The sequence below is a fragment of the Bacillus rossius genome, chromosome 18 (genome assembly GCF_032445375.1).
Source record: "Bacillus rossius redtenbacheri isolate Brsri chromosome 18, Brsri_v3, whole genome shotgun sequence".
Classification (NCBI taxonomy): domain Eukaryota; kingdom Metazoa; phylum Arthropoda; class Insecta; order Phasmatodea; family Bacillidae; genus Bacillus; species Bacillus rossius.
Genome location: NC_086345.1, coordinates 29,287,176 through 29,299,889, shown reverse-complemented (window position 1 = coordinate 29,299,889; position 12,714 = coordinate 29,287,176). Strand labels below are relative to the sequence as shown.

The 12,714-nt window shown below is 40.6% G+C and overlaps 2 protein-coding genes across 5 annotated transcripts in view; both read right to left on the bottom strand.

Moving 5' to 3' along the window:
* Nucleotides 1–5,298, bottom strand: part of LOC134541098 (kinesin-like protein KIF19) — a 33,011-nt gene extending 27,713 nt beyond the window's left edge. The window contains exons 1-2 of one of the 3 annotated variants that reach the window (XM_063384260.1): nt 4,923–5,298; nt 80–148 (exon numbers count right to left, since the gene is read on the bottom strand). In XM_063384260.1, the coding sequence (XP_063240330.1) occupies nt 80–148; nt 4,923–5,036 (183 nt within the window). In that variant the 5' untranslated portion in view covers nt 5,037–5,298. Of the gene's footprint in view, nt 1–79; nt 149–2,115; nt 2,391–4,922 lie in introns of those variants that run through there. The other 2 variants (XM_063384261.1, XM_063384262.1) reach the window with 2 other exon arrangements.
* A 2,837-nt stretch (nt 5,299–8,135) lies between these two features.
* Nucleotides 8,136–12,708, bottom strand: LOC134541085 (elongator complex protein 6). Of its 2 annotated transcripts, none has more exons than XM_063384239.1 (2): nt 12,600–12,708; nt 8,136–11,265 (listed from the first exon to the last, which is right to left on the bottom strand). In XM_063384239.1, exon 2 carries the CDS (start codon nt 11,196–11,198, stop codon nt 10,404–10,406), a length of 795 nt encoding a protein of 264 aa, XP_063240309.1. In that variant the 5' UTR covers nt 11,199–11,265; nt 12,600–12,708; the 3' UTR covers nt 8,136–10,403. The 2 variants fall into 2 exon arrangements, with proteins under 2 accessions (XP_063240309.1, XP_063240308.1); XM_063384238.1 differs by having other exon boundaries at nt 8,136–11,202.
* Nucleotides 12,709–12,714: the final 6 nt, after the last annotated feature.

Sequence of the window (12,714 nt, the reverse complement as noted above, 5' to 3'; positions counted from 1 at the left end):
GGTGTTGCACACAGCACTAGGTGTTGCACACGGCACTAGAGGCAGTACACAGTATACAGGGTGTCGCAATGTGACCTACCTTGTCGTCCACCACGTGCAGGGCTCGGCGGTTCTCGTTGTTCCTCAGAGGCCGGACACGGACTGCCACCTGCCACAGAACACACCGTCAGTAGTACCACCCTCACACCGTCCACGCACCAGCTCGCGCGAAGCCAAGCTCTCTGCACTGGGGACGCACCACAACGCCGAAATTCCACAACGCCGAACGTGCAATAACGCCGAAAACCATAACGCCGAAATGCCAATTTGACTACAACGCCGACAGCTAGAAAACTGCTGTGTACCACAACGCCAAGTTACCACAACGCCGAAATACATTAACCCCGAAAAATGTCATTTCAGGACTGCCACAAAGGTTAGGTTAGGTAAGGTTAGCACACAAATTCATTCAGTTGTTTTTTCATTTTGCTCCTGTGGCCCACCCTCTCCCCGCAGCAACATTTTTCGGCGTTACTGTATTTCGGCGTTGTGGTACACAGCAGTTTTCTAGCTGTCGGTGTTGCGGTCAATTTGGCATTCGGCGTTGTGGTTTTCGGTGTTATTGCACGTTCGGCGTTGTGGTAACGACCCCTCTGCACTTCCGTGTTCCTGGTGTTCACATAGGCACGACAGACATGAGCAGCTCCCTGACATAACACTACATTACACACCGGCTGAAGTAGCCGGCGTTCCCCGGACTGAACACATCACAACAATGTAAGGAACATCGCTACCGAGTTTCGAGTCTGCAGGACACACACTTGAAAAACGGGACATTTTTGAATTTTTAAAGTCCCCATCGAGTGCACAATCTCGGTGCATCAGCAAAACAGGGACACAAATCTTTCAGCTTCATTTTGTGTGGAAGGCAGGTAACCCCTGGGCAAGACGTGACTGACGCACCAGACGATAGCGCGTTACAAATTCAAAACGCCATCTATTGACGAAGTTCTAAACTAAACTGTTATTAGTGAGCTTCAGTTCCCGGGCTTCACCAAGCGGATGGGTTCCGCCTAGGAGAAGGATAGGATGGGAAGTTTCCAGACCTTACTATATGACCGTGTGGCGGACACGACGCGCTTCGTGAAGTAGAAAAAAAAAAATCATTGAATTTTGTGAATATGGCGATATTAGAGACTTTATTCCCCCTTAGCATTATGTGCTATAGACAGCATCAACATTAATTTCTCAAATGCTCTTACAACCATGATAAACAAAGAAATGGGGTTATGTTTATGTTCGTTGCAGCGAGGCTGAGATGGCTAGTTTTGTGTTGTGGTATTAAGTGCTAATCGCTATACCTTCCTATGTGTTGCTACTGTCTATTGTGACCGTGCTTTATTTGAAAGGCCAGCGCACTCTGCCGTGTTCCGCCATTTTGATTCTGAATTTCGATCCCGGACGCTTCGAAATGCTTCACGGTATGTTCTGTCATCAACATTTAATCTGTGACATTTCTTCTGCTATCTCTGGAAGTGAAGCTGTTCTCATACACCCACACACTTACTGCCCAGCTGATAGAAAACAGTAACAGTAACAGTAAGTCGACCGCCATGTTTTCAAACCTACTGATACGTTACCACTACACCTCATTGTTGCGCATGCAGTTACTGATTTAAATATCATAATTTGTTTTAAAAAAATCTCGTTAGTTTTGATGGTTTGAATAGTTGTATGTTGTATGTTACAATCAAACAAACACACAGGTAGAAATGCGGTTAATATCGCGAATTCGTCTGACGTCAGGCTGAAGTACAAACATCGTGTTCGCTCTACCCACTCTGCTTTCCCATTGGCTGGTTTCTTAGCGAGAACCGTTTTGTCCTTGTTGGTTGGCACTACCTGATTCGCTCACTTCTCTCCTGGCTGGGCTTCGTTGGCTCGCGGTCTCAGAGGGGCGTGTTCAGACAATTGGAGGTCCAATCAGGAACACGGTGCATGAGTGTGGAGGTTTGCATTCTAGCTTGCGGCCAAATTAATCCGCAAATTTTCCGTGCCTCTACACACGGGTTTACGATTTTTGAACTGGTACGAAATGCGCAGTAAAAACTAAAAATACTTGCTTGTGAAACTTACTTTGATGTTGTCAATTTTTGCAATTTTTTTAGTGTCACGTAATGATTTTGTCGTGTTCTTCATGATAAACCAAGCGTAAAAAAGTCCAAAAAAATGGTCGCCAAATACTTGCTTGTAAACATTAAATTTCTTCAAAGATATCGCATACCTGAATGTCACACTCTTGCACCAAAGCAGTTTGCGTATAATTTTAAATTGAAGTAACATTGAGGATAATAAATTAAACCTAATTCTGCTTACAAAGTTAATAAGTCTTCAGTATTTTTTATGTATACAGAATGTCTCAGTTTATTAACTTTGGAGCTCCGTGTTTACATTTCAAAAACAACAATAGTAGAACCTAACTTTTTTTTTTTTGCAAAATCCTTTGTTCAGGAGTTATTTAACATTTTGTATTTTTTCAACTTTTCACTGCCTCACCGTATAATAGCGCTAATAATTAAATATATACTTTGGATGTAACGAAATGACTACACTATTTAAAACAGCGTTAGATATCCCGTCAGACAATCTTATTCTTAGTTTTGATGGCCACTTGGAAGGTTGGCCAACATCAGTTCAAATACGTTCTTCGAATGCTTCAGCAGTTAGGAAGCTTGATTCAACTGATTTCATGAACGTACACCAACAATTTGTTAAGCTGTGTACGATGACTTGGTCCAAGGTAATGACATGTATGAGGTTTTGTGTGTGTTCATATATGTATACATTATGATTTCATTATTGTTTGTGAGCTATCTGAAGTCTATACATAACAATTATTTTTTGTCTGATATTGCTGCAACTATATCACTACGTAGTTCAAATAACAATTGTTATTGATATCTACTGCAACGTTACATGTAATTCAAAACTAGCATTTATGATTCTGACAGCAAACATGTCAAAATTATCTGAAAAATGCTACATGGATATACTAATGCGTAACGTTCGTCGTAAAGATAGAGTTTTTCACTTATTTCAATCATTTATACATCACTGAAAGACGTATAAAAATGATAATTATGAGTCTGAATCATTATTATAGCCTATGAAAATAACACACACGTTCTGGCCAACAGTGTGTTAAAATCAACTAAACGATACCATTCACAAATCTTAATTTCAAATTATGTTTTTTTTTTTTTTTTCATGTTTTAAAATTCGCATCAATTACAATCCGTTTTAGTAACGGTTGATGGTAATCTCTTCACCTAAAGGTCGGTTCGAATATTCCACTCCAACTAGCGCAGGCGAATATAGTTAGCTCAGTTCTGAAAATAGGACTTAAACCTTCGCTTTTCACTTCATTTTTAATTATTTTTTGACGTGACGTCTAATAAATCGATAAACGCCGGCTGCACGCACGGAAAAGGATGACTCATTGACCCGTTGCGCACATTGTCCCGTTACACACATTGTCCCGTTACACACATTGTCCCGTTACGCACATTGTCCCGTTACGCACATTGTCCCGTTACGCTCATTGTACGCGTGCGCCGCATCTATCTCTCTTCCTCTCGGTTGGAACAACCATCGATTTGACTTTTTCGAGGCACATTAAACTTGAAACACTCCCATTCGTTTCCTACTTTTCCTATCATCGTCCTATCCTTAACAGAATAACACAGATTGGAAGAAGTTAAATAGCAAACATGTATAAACGTTATAGTTAAAATAATCTCTTCGTTAAAGTAATAAACATATTTGAATTAATGACTGCAAATAAATGTAAATTTATCAATTAAATTGTAGATTTCATTTCACTCCTTCTTTGTATCCATACAAAATAGTGATAATTCAATAAAAATTATTCAATTTTATTCATAAAAGTGTGCAATCATTTCATAAATGTTTTGTTATGACGTTGTCACTTTAAACTATCGTCCGTAAACCAACTTTACAGACAACCAATTTTTTTTTTTTTTTTTAATTTTGCACCATCGGAGTTTTCTGAAATAATCTTTACTGAGTGAGTTCCAGAACCTGCGGCAGCACCCGTGGCACGCCCCCACCTGTCCCCTTCCTCCTCAACGCACTGCAGTTCTTTTGTCAATTGAACAAAATATTCGTGTGAATTTACAGATATTTGTAAATTTGTACTTTTAAGTGGAAAGTGCTCGCAGCGATACTGGGTTCTAATTCTTACCCAGGCGTTTTATGCCTCGTGTTGTCCGGGTACCTACATTAGTTAGCTAAAGATGTTTGTAAACCGTTCCTTGAATAGTTTTCCACTATTAAGTGCACACATTAATAAGCTTGATAGAACCAAATAAAGTCAAATTTTCGAATTTTCGTTTATCTTTCCCATGGTTTGAAAAAATTATGCTTGATCGAATCATCAATGAAAAAATAAAAATTTGCGACAATTTTCGTGAGAAACGCTCAATATTATCTTGAAAAAGTATTTCATTTATGCAATAATAACCATAGCTATGTGTTCTACAAAATTACAATATCTTTCTTCTTGTATTATAAACTATTTCTTAGCAAACTGGTTTCCAAATTAAATTTTTTTTTAACATTCAGAAAAGTTTTGTTTTCTGTGCAAGATCAAAACAACTGTAATACCACAGAATTTGGCCAGAGCGTGATACGCCTCTTACTCATTCACCCGAGCGGCAGCCAATCGCAGAGTGCTACAAGGGCTAGTCGGCGAGACAACCTAGGGTCTGGAAACACACGTCCGGGAGGCGGCCACTCACCGGGAACTTGGCCAGAGCGTGATACACCTCCTTCCTCGATCGCCCGAGCCGCAGCCAATCGCAGTGTGATACAAGGGCCAGTCGGCGAGTCGATCTAGGGTTTGGAAATTCACATCTACTCACCAGGAATTTCTCCTGAGCGGCGGCGGCGGCGGCGGCCGGGGGAAGCGAGCCGTCCGAGCCGGGCGACCACTGGGGCGGCGTCATGACGCCGACTGGCGGCGCCCCGACACACATCGACCCGACCGCTTCACACCTCCCTCCCCTCTTCTCTCCTCACCACCTCCAGACACTACCTTGTTTCTTGCTTGGCTATTTTTGTGTGAATAATACTGACAATAATGGGTAAACAAATAATTAATTTGTTATTAACGCATTATTAAAGAGCTGTTCAATGCCCTTTAGAATTCAAATGGTTTTTCATTATTTATTATTTAAAAAAAAAAACTCAAAGCTTTGAGTGCCTTATATAATGACGCGATTTCACTGAAATTTTATTGTTTTGAATTTTTAAAACAAACCCAAGGATAATTTACTAGGAAAGAATATAAATATTTCTCAAGAACAACTAGCAAAACCATTGTCGGAATTTAAGGTCAAAATTGACTTAATAAAACATCGATTTGAAAGGTTATTTTTCAAATTATCTGGGGAGGGACTGAGTGCGGGTAATTTCTTGCCAACACTCACTCCCCAATTCTTTTTCGCTGAAATTCAATTATTAAAACATGTTAAAAAAAACACACACACATATAATTCCAAGTGTTATTTTCTGGTATATTTACTTAACATTGAAATCATAGTGCATTAACACTAAAAAAAATTTCTTTTAAATTAGTTTTCTGCGAATTGGGAAAAATCAAATCATCAAAATCAATTCATTTCGCTACTTCTTCCAATCTGTGTTATTCTGTTAAGGATAGGACGATGATAGGAAAAGTAGGAAACGAATGGGAGTGTTTCAAGTTTAATGTGCCTCGAAAAAGTCAAATCGATGGTTGTTCCAATCGAGTGGAAGAGAGATAGATGTGGCGCAAGCGTACAATGAGCGTAACGGGACAATGTGCGTAACGGGACACTTTTTCGTGGGTCCATCGATTTATTAGACGTTGTCACGTCAAAAATGCAAGTTGAGCGATGTGTTCGGACCATCATCCACGCCACGTGAGGATATTAGTGACCCGTGTTCTTCGGACTCAGTTCAGAACAGTGCAGTTGCTGACAGAGGCGCTAACACGACACACAAGGCCGAAAGCTGAGGGCTGCTGACAGCTCTTGCGACGCTGTGTGCTGTGTGGGAATCAATAATGTAGAAAACACCAGTTCCCCTCCCTCATGTGGCGGGCACTTTACACAGAGGTCGTTATTATCCATCGTAGCACATTGCACACCCGTGTTCATTGCGTGCTGCTACATGTACAATTACGTACGTGACTCTTTGTTCCGAGTCGTATACAAACTGGCAATCATGTTGGACACAATGGCGTACAAACGATTCTTTGAAGAAAAAAAAGGAGGGGGGGGGGGGGTGTCTGTACGTCGTATAGAGACCTGCAAAATTCGCGGATTCGTTCACCTCTAGGATAGACTCCACAGTCCTTTAAATACTCGCGGAAATGACACCCGTTCATTGGTTACTGACGCGTGAGACGTCTCAACTAGGCTGTCCGTAATTCGGCACTTTCTTGGTTTAGTGTTTCCCATTGGCTCACGCAGTTCCCCGGATAAAATGTGGGCCAATCGCAGAAGAGGTACGAAGGTATAGTTGTTTTGATTCTAGCCTATCGCGAAATGATCCGCTAATTTTGCATAAAAGAAAACATTGATGAAAAATTGTGTACAAACCACATTAACTTTTCACTTCACTTTATGAACAGTTGACAAAACAGTTCGCGTGTAGGTTGTGTGCTGCCGCTGTCTCTCTTCTACTCGGACGCATGGGCCGATGGAGTGGAAGAGAGATAGATGCGTCACAAGCCGATCGTGCCTCTCTATCGCTTGTTCCGCGCTCTCGCTTGCACGCTCGGCTCAGGCGGAACGTGACAATGAATCATGCTTTTTCGTGCGTGCAGCCGGCGTTCATCGATTTATAAGACGTTATCACGTCAAAAACGTCAGCATTAAAATAATAATAGCAGTCACTCGAGCATAGTTTGAGTTACAAAATATATATAGGTACTACTTTAATTAATACAACGCCTTCATCATCATTTTTTGAAGTTATGGGTACTTCTTTAAGCGCGTTATGAAAAAAAAAAGTGACTATTTACGATGCTCACGCAAAATATAAAATTGACGGGATGAAAAAAAAAAGTTACGTACAAATTAAATTTATATATGTGCTTTTAATCATATACTTTAGTGATTGATGTTGAATATTTGTCCATACAAATTAAAAACATTTATTTAGTGTGAATATTAGTGATGGAAATTGTGGTCATAAACATTTTCAAGAGTATTTATATACTAATAATGATTAAATTCATTAATATATAATTAAATCTAATTAATTAAAATAAACTAACTTTCAGCATATTTATTGATTTTAATTTTAATATAAAATTTCTCTAGATTATTTTACTAAATTTAAAAAAAAATTAATTTTCACAGGCTTTATATTAATATTTTCCAGCCGTATTTATATCACTCCCAGTCCTTTTATTATTTTACTTCTGTTAATTATTTGCATGCAAAATTCAAGTTGTTTATATAATGCCAATTAAGTATAATGTCTATCGCGCGTACGTACACGCAGCCAATAATTTATTTCTTTAATATTTCACCAAACACGTTTAAGTCTCCGGACATCGGGCTGGGTTTGTTGCCACACTGTGTGCTCAGAGTAGTCTAGTACTTAACATTTCAATCAACCATATGTGTATTTATCCTAAAACTATTCCTAAAAAAAGTTATTAGTTCCTTTGGGACATATTCTACTTTTTTTAGGTGTTACACAAATAGCAAATGCAAGAATGTTTTTTTGAATTTATTTTCAGAAATCATATAAAATTGTGATTTGAATTTGTAATGGTTTGGTGATATTGAACTCATTATTTCTAAGTAACAAAATGATGGTCCCTTCATTTTTTTTTGTTACTGAAGTTTAACTTCATCTCCTTAAGGGGCCGACCTTGTCAGGGCTGATAAGTACGACCCTCACTGGTTCTTCCAGCGCGGTGTCGCTCGGGCCGGTGCAAGGTAAATTGGCGCCCCAGGCGGAAAATCTAAATTGCCCCCCCGCCGGACACCCCAAAAAAATTTTTTCCTTGCCTCAAATTACATCACGTAAGCCTAAGATTTGGAGATTTGGTCAACAATCAAATGTAAGCAGGCTTGTTTTTTTTTTTACTTTTTTACTTATTACAAATCATAAACAGGTCACCGTGGACTTTAAATAATGACTTATATCAATATAAACATTCCAAACTGTTACAAAAATCCATTTTCATCTAGTTTCAATAATCGTTAAGCATGTTATATGAGCTGTTATGTGTCCTGCTGCGCCGCCCCCAGCTACTTGGCGCCCTAGGTGGTTGCCTGGTTCGCCTGTGTGGACGCGCCGGCTCTGGGTGTCGCGTCTAAGCGCAAGGCTCTGAACTGAAACACAGTCTTCTCACCATCCATAGGGCACCTGTGATATCCGAGCAGTAACCATAACATTTTGTGGCGGAGAAATGAAGATATAGGCGTAACGCTAGTTCCTTGGGTGCAGTCAATAATCCCTCCCGGATGTTTCATGCCTAAAAACTATTCTGAAAACATGCATTTAAGCCATTTTCACTAACGATAAAGTTCAAAAACAAAAAATGCAACAACGGAACTACTCATCCGCCCACAGTGAATTCTTAAATGCTTTTCGTAAACAGACACCACTTGGATAACTCGATCAGTTTTTAAACAGTGTGTTTTTTTCTGAAGCTGTGTGCGTGTCTGGGCAGGCTGGGCTTCAAGCTCTCGATGTATGTTTCCCCGAAGAAATAACTCCAGGCAAACTCTCGGAGGTTCCTTTCAACAGGCCCTGGCAAGTTCCCTTCCTGGTTCCCCGCCCGCAATGTCACGCTCGTCCGTCTCTACTGGCGACAGAAGACATCAAGAAGAAAATAACAGAAATGAAAGAAGTTCCGCGTAGCCCTGTTACTTGATGTAAGTTTTTGGACATACGCCATTGCTAAGCACTTTTTCTGTAGAAGAAAACTAAAAACTAAAAATAAATAAATAAATAAAAAAAAAACCAAAAGACAAAAAAAAAAAACAATTTAAGCAAAAAATTGCTGTTGTCAATAGGATATAAACACCACAAAATATTCCGTAACAGGAATATGGTCAACAAACAAAGAAAAACAAAGAAAATGTACTAAGAGAACGAAAAAAAAAACCACAAATGATGATGACACAAAAATATTGAACCCAAAAAAATTCAGCACAATGGATGAACCGAGACAAAAAAACTACAAAACGAAAAGACGAAACAAACACAACAGTTTTCCAAAACAGAATAGAACGATAAAAAACCCCCACAAATGCTGACAACACAAAAATATGGAACCCAAAAAATTCAGCACAACAGTTGAAACGAGACAAAAACACGACAAAACGAAAAGACGAAACAAACACAATAGTTTTTTTCCAAATGGCGTATGTCCAAAAACTTACATCAAGTCATGCACTCCCATTGCACAAATCTTTCAAAGATAGTAGCCCTGTTACTCGTGAAATAAACTTCAAAGAAAACAGCTGGTGGTGGCGTCAGCTAATGAAATCAGGGTTTAGACTAGATCGGCTCACATTTGTGGACGGAAGCGTACACAGAATTTCATTTCGATAAGGGGGCACAAGGGGTAGAACCACTTTGCCTGCTGTTTGATTTCGAATTCTTTCCTTTTTTTCCAGAGGCAACGATAGTGGGTGATATCTCCCATCTCGTTCCCCCTGTTTAAGTAGTACAGCTTAGCCCGCTAAACAAACATAATTTTGCAAATCTCTAATAATGAGGTATTACAAAGGATGTGTAAATTGTTAAATAAAAAAAAAACACATGTTTTTAGCACTCTGAAGATAGGACCATATAATCGAATCTTAATATTTTATCAGCAAATTTCTTTGTACAAGTAAGCCATCAGAAATATAATTAAGGATAAGTCACACAAACATAACTACAACACAAGGCTTCAGAGAGCCGTCAAACACTCTCATTGCGTGGCACATGCACTTGGATTGTTATTCCGTGCAACGCGAACATTCAGGAACACCAGCTGTTTCAGTACCAAACAATTTCCTTAGCTTAATTTACAATTTCTTTCCATTATCAATTTATAAAGAGCTGAGTTAATGTGCACTATATTATAAAAAAACAAAATTATTTCAAAACTAAGCAAAAGTTTTTAAAAATAATAAAGATAATTTTATATTTATCACTTGTCTGTACAATTTCATAATTGCAGAAAAATTAACAGCACATTATTTCAGACACTTACACATATTAGAAAATATAATCTTTAAGGGTGTTTGCATTTAATATACCATTAAAGAATGTGTATTTTTGTTATCAAACACAAAACGTTACTGAAACATTGACAAAAGCCGCGAGAGTGCGCGAACGAGCTGCTACGTCACTTCCCCCGGCGCGAACAATCTGACATGCCTGTCTTGCAGCCGGAAGTGGTAGAGGCTCTGCCGGTTCCAGCGCGGCGCGTCCGCGCACCTCTTGTGCCGCACCGCCAGCGTGCCGGAGACCTGCGCGCTCCGCCCCGTCCCCAGGCCCGCCACGGTCGCGCACACGTCCGCGCCGTGCGCCAGCGCCGCCGCCAGCACGCGCTGTTCCTCGTCGTCGTCGTCCGCGTGCGCGCGTGCCGTCAGGCCGCACGGCAGCGCGCGGCAGTACCGCAGGAACGACAGCGCGCCCGCGACGGGCACGCCCAGCGACAGCAGGTCCGAGAGGTCGTCGACGACCAGTAGCGCGGGGCCCTCTGTCCGCGCCAGCCGCTGCACGGAGCTCCTGACGTCGAGGAACAGCGCCCTCGCCAGCCCTTCCTTGTCGCCGGAGAAGACGTCCGTCGAGGCGGACAGACCCGGGGCCCACGCGTCTACCTGGGCTCCCGGGGGCTCGCCCCCCGACGGGGCCAGGCCCCCCTCCACCAGCTTCCCCGCCTCAAGCACCTCGACGCGTCCCTGGGCCCGCAGCTGACGCAGGTTGTAGCCCAGCTTGACGCCCACGTTGTGGTGGTGGCCGAACGAGCTGTGCAGCAGCAGCAGACAGGCGCCCCGTCCCTCCCGGAGCGCCTGCCCCAGCAGGCTGCACACCACGAAGGTGGCGTCGCCGCCGCCGCGCTCCACGACGGCCACCTGCCGGCCCGACGCGCCCGCGCCGTCCAGGCCCAGCGCGCCGATCACCGGGTCCATGCGGCTGCACAGACATCACCGGTCACTGTACCTGCTGTGGTCGGGTAACTTTGCAGAGTAGCGGCTTCTGGGGAATACGTAATATTCTTACAGCGCGGCTTTTCCAGGGTAAATACCGGAACATCTGTAGTTTACAAAAAAAAAGTATTTTCAAAATTTTATTTTTTTCACGGAAAAGCCGCTTAGTAAGACTATAATCAGAAAGAATGGTGAAAGGTTATGAAAGTTAGTTCTGCTACATTTTAGTAAGATGTATCAGCCTACTTATTAATATATTAAAAGCCACAACTTTAAAGAACTAGCAATTTTTAATTTGATTTTCATCCTTTGACCACACAAGTGTCAATTTAAGTTGTAATATTTTTCTGCAAAATTTAAACTGCTCTATAGTAATTATGTAAGAGAGGTGTGCAAAAAAATAAATTTTTTTGTAAGTATTTTTATTCCTGGGTAGGTAATTTTTCTAATTGTTCTCAATGGCAACATTAATTATCCTTTGTAATTCATAGTATTATTGATACAATTTGTGTTTCCAAATGAAAAAAAAAAAAAAATTATGACGGACATACAGTGTGCTGTGAAGCTGGACTTACAAAAGCCCATCAAATCCTTCTATCACCTGTCCGTCCGTCAGCTTCCAAGCGATTTACAACACTCCATTCATCCATCATAATATTTTCCCTTATACATGCTGCCTACTGTTGAGAAAACGTAAATTTTGGAGAAAATTAATTTTTTTTATAAAAATATTAGTTTGAAAATAATGTAAGGTATACAGTTAAAACTCATTAAAATCACTCTGGTTTTTATTTCAACATTTTCAGAGTTACCACACATATTTAATTACATGTCTGTAAATCAGATTTTTTTGATGTGTTCAAACATAATTTAAAAAATGATTATGTAAGCATCTAAAGAATTAAAGCAACATCAAAAAAAAACTTTTAATATAATAAAATTTGACACGTAAAACTGTTGCAGGCATTTAGAGGTTATAATTTTGCCCGTCCGTCCGTCAAAAGTATTAAGTTACAAAGCTTTTGACGAACTGACGGATGGTATTTTTCGGGCAAAATATTAGCTGGGGGTCACTTGATTGTCGTTTGAATGACATCTTAAGTGACTAATGGATGTTACGCTCGCAATTGGGCTTTCACCCGGTGGCAAGGACGGACGGGCTGACAAAGGCTTCGGATTATTGCAATCTCGGCTTCATGTCAGCTAAATTAATCAAACGCATTGTGAATTCGTAATGTAGCAGACCTAACCTAAACAAATAGTTACGCGTTTTTACAGAATTTTTAATTGTAGCTAACCTAATTAACTGTTAACACTAAACTACTTTAACTATTACAATGCCGTTTTACGGCCAATCATTTTATTTACGTGCTAGAAACGTACTCTTTTACGACGCTGTCCGTCTGTCAGGTGGAAATCACAACACACAAGGCGGCCATTGACAAACAGCAGACCGCAGGTTCTTTCCGATACCGTGGTGCACTGCGGACGAGCCTGA

Coding starts and splice junctions, on each gene's coding strand:
- LOC134541085 (XM_063384239.1), bottom strand. CDS start 11,198: ATGGACCCGGTGATCGGCGCGCTGGGCCTGGACGGCGCGGGCGCGTCG.